Below are 4,055 nucleotides of genomic sequence, written 5' to 3'. Positions count from 1 at the left end.
TGTGTAGGCCTTTTGGTCACCAACTAGAAGTCTAACAACACAGAAAGGAAATGTTCTTGTTTATACTGCCAAATATCCTATACCTTTTATGAGGTGATGCAATGGACCAGCAATGCAACTCTAAAAATTCCTTTAGCACCACAGGGTGGGTGCAACCCGCTGTAGTTAGGTTTCTATATGGAGGAATGATGAGAGGATCTAAAAAGGACAGGTTATTGTGGCCAACAGAGCTAGCGAAATGAAGATGTGAATTGAAAGTGTTAATCAATTCTATGGAACAGTTTGTAAAATGTACATTATCCCTCCACATAATCAAAATATTGTCTATTCATATCTATATATATCAAAACGAATGTATGTCTGTCTGTCTGTCTGTGTGTCTGTCTGTTTGTCCTTTATGCATTACTACACCATTCATCCGATCGCCATGAAACTTTGGGAAGTTGTTGAGTACACTCCCGCAAAGGTTTCTGGCATAATTTGTTTTAAAATATTTGCCCCTCAGGGCCCTCATATTCTTTCAAATTGTACGCACCAGACGGAAAAACAACAAATTGTGTATCCACAAACACTGGAATAAATAAATAGAATTAAAACACCATTCATCCGATCGCCATGAAACTTTGGGAAGTTGGTGAGTACACTTCTGCGAAGGCTTCCGGCATAAAATGTTTTTACATATCGCCCCCCCCAGGGCAATCATAATCTTTTGAATACTGATGTACGCACAAGACGGAAAAACAAAAAATTGTGTATCCACAAGCACTCGAATAAATAAATAGAATTAAAACAGAATTCATCCGATCGGCAGGAAACTTTGGGAAGTTGTTGAGTACACTCCCGCGAAGGTTTCTGGCATACATTTTTTTTAAATATCAGCCCCCCAGGGCCCTCATAATCTTTCGAATACTGATGTACGCACCAGATGGAAAATCAAAATATCGTGTATCCACAAGCACTCGAATAAATAAATAGAATTAAAACGACACTTTGAAATGGTTTCCATATTAAAATGAATATGTTTCAATAAAAATGACACAATGTAAATTGAATGTTATTATAACGAGTTTCCTTGAATTGCCTTTCTTCGGAGATCGCAGCAACGCACGACGGGTAAGCTCATTTCGGAACATTTTGGATTTCAGCTTTGTGATTATACACTCTTCCCAGAAATGCAGCACCGCTACTGACCATGGAAGTTCCCTCTAAGTGTTAGAATAAAATATCTTTGAATTGAAATACATTTTCTTTCATGCCCAACTAAGCATATTCAATCATCCAGGTATCGTGTACCTCCAGTCACTATCCCTCAGGAGGTCCATATTTGTTTGAGGGCTGGCCTCCTGAAGGATCCTGGTTCATTAGATCCTTTACATCCTGCCTCAGAGGCATTCTGGAAGGGGAGGGGGTCAAAAGCAAGTTCTTCAAGTACCATAGGTATATCTTCAGTGTGTTTCAAGAAAGATAGTATAACTTGTAAACAAATTGTACAACAAACTAAAGCAGCCAAAGCATTCAAAGCTGGGGCTGTCTGCTATTCGGCTAGCATCCTGGGATCTCTTGAGTTTGGTTTTATGACGTTATTTTGTGGACTGAAAATTACTCAAACACATCTTTATGTTTATTTTTAAAATAAAATTCCTTTATTTAAAATATTTGTGTGACAATTATTGACATATATTGTCATGTGTGTATTCATAAGTAATACATTATTTTATGGTTATTGATCAAATATGCTTTTGCTTTTTTGTCAGTCCAATAGATAAGTGCTATATGTGGTGATGTGATGACAAATCCACTGATAAAGCCAATAGGCCCACCTTTTATATTTTGTGTTCTGATCCTTCAACAAACCCAGCAGGTCTGCGTTATTTATAATGATATGCTTTACATTGTTACTCTATGTAAGAAAAAAACATCAGAAAGTGACAGAAAAAAACAAAGGTTAAAGTGACTTTATAATTTGGTATGTAATACGTCACATTACATTAAAAAAAGGAAGCAATTCACTGTAAAAATTAAATGTTAAATAAATGTTAAATGTTAAATGTTAAAGGTACCACATTAAACTAAATAAAAACTGAAATTCATAATGCACACCCTCATTAAGCACTGGTTATGACCTCACATATTACATCACTCATGACGTTGTGTATGACATCATTAATAACATCACTTATGACAATGTCCATGGCAGGGACACTACTTATTGTTACTACAGTTAACTGGTGCAATTCAGTGCTTTTTTGAGTTTAGAATGCTATTTTTAAGTGACATTTTCACCTAACTATATTGTTACATTAACCTTTGTTGTTTTCATTTAATATCTATCTATCTATCTATCTATCTATCTATCTATCTATCTATCTATCTATCTATCTATCTATCTATCTATCTATCTATCTATCTATCTATCTATCTATCTATCTATCTATCTATCTATCTATCTATCTATCTATCTATCTATCTATCTATGTAATTATGCCAGTGTATTGTTATTGTTGTTAGAATTGGTAATGCTATATCTATACCCATGCCTATGCCTATCACGATTGTTTAAGTTTGTGTTAATGGAGTTCTATCAATAATAATAATATAATATTCCTCTTCAGACACAAGTCCAGAAGACTATGGGCAGGGTCAACAAAACCCTGGTATCAGAATTTATCCTGTTGGGCCTGTCATCCATTCCCGCGGTGGAGCGTCTCTTTTTCATAATATTTCTACTGACCTATGTGAGTACCCTGGCTGGGAACATCCTCATCATCGCCGTAATACACCGAGATGCCAATCTTCACACCGCTATGTACTACTTCATCTCCAACCTGTCCTTCCTAGACTGCTGCTCTTCTACTGTCACTGTCCCCAAGATGCTGGTAGACCTTCTAGCTGAGAAGAAGACCATCTCCTTCTCAAGCTGTATGATCCAGCTCTACTTCTTTGCTAGCCTGGTGTCTATTGAGTGCCTCCTACTGGCGGCTATGGCATATGACCGCTACATTGCCATCTGTCATCCTCTGCAATACAGCAGCATCATGGACCAGCGTGCCTGTTCCTGTTTGGCTGCAGGCTTGTGGGTGGGTGGACACATTTACTCATCTGTGCATGTGATTTTGATGAGCAGGCTCTCCTTTTGCAGCTCCAAAGAGATCCAGCACTTTTTCTGTGACATCCCCCCTCTGCTGAAGCTTTCGTGCTCTGACACATTCATCAACATCCTGGTCATCTTTACTCTTGGTGGGTTCTTAGGTTTTGGGTCACTTCTCACAAAGTTTGTGTCATACACGTTCATTATCATCACCATCTTGAACATCAAGTCTTCTGAGGGCCGATCCAAAGCCTTCTCCACCTGTGCCTCTCACCTGATAGTGGTTATGATCTTCTATGCATCTCTACTCTTCACCTATTTTCGGCCCACAACCAATAACTCATTCTACGTCGATAGGTTTGTGTCAGTGGTTTACACCATCTTGACTCCCATGGTGAACCCAATGATCTATAGTCTCCGAAACACTGAGATGAAGAAGGCGGTCAAGAAAACTATTGTTAGAATCCAGAGTGCGATAATGCAAACATGGATATAGATGGTTGAGTGTCAGAAGGCGCGGTGAATCACTTCGGCCCAAGTCCTTGCCATTTACATAGTAACCAAACTCATACACCATTAGTCTGCTGATGAAGAAAAATGTCCATATACAGACATCTCATAGCCCCTCTTGTACAACACTGCACTGCTTTGTAGCTAAGTTAGCTCTTGGTAAATACCATAACATACATACATCCATTGGCTCCAGGTCTGTCTATGGCACCAAGCGATGCTCGTTTTCTCTGACGGTCTTTAATCATATTGATGATTCTCCTCCAAAGCACTTAGTTTGAGGGCAGTTCTGTAAATTTATCACCCTTTCACTGAGTAAGAGCTTCTATCTATATGTAACTTCTGATCACACTTAGACAAGCCCTGTCCCACAACCTCCTAATTTAGGACCCATCTCTTCTACTAGATTGAAGGGAGAGTAGTCACAGAGTGAAGGAACTGGCCCTTCGACTGATCC

General features: G+C 38.7%; 1 protein-coding gene across 1 annotated transcript; it reads left to right on the top strand.

Annotated features, from left to right (window-relative positions):
• Positions 1–2,630: 2,630 nt before the first annotated feature.
• LOC144755339 (olfactory receptor 5V1-like) lies at positions 2,631–3,584 on the top strand. The gene has a single exon (XM_078644152.1). The coding sequence runs from the start codon at positions 2,631–2,633 to the stop codon at positions 3,582–3,584; it is 954 nt and encodes a 317-aa protein (XP_078500278.1).
• The last annotated feature ends 471 nt before the right edge of the window (positions 3,585–4,055 follow it).

The sequence above is a fragment of the Lissotriton helveticus genome, chromosome 1_1 (genome assembly GCF_964261635.1).
Source record: "Lissotriton helveticus chromosome 1_1, aLisHel1.1, whole genome shotgun sequence".
Taxonomy (NCBI): Eukaryota; Metazoa; Chordata; class Amphibia; order Caudata; family Salamandridae; genus Lissotriton; species Lissotriton helveticus.
Note: the sequence above shows the minus strand (reverse complement) of the source record. Positions and strands in the feature narration are given on the sequence as shown.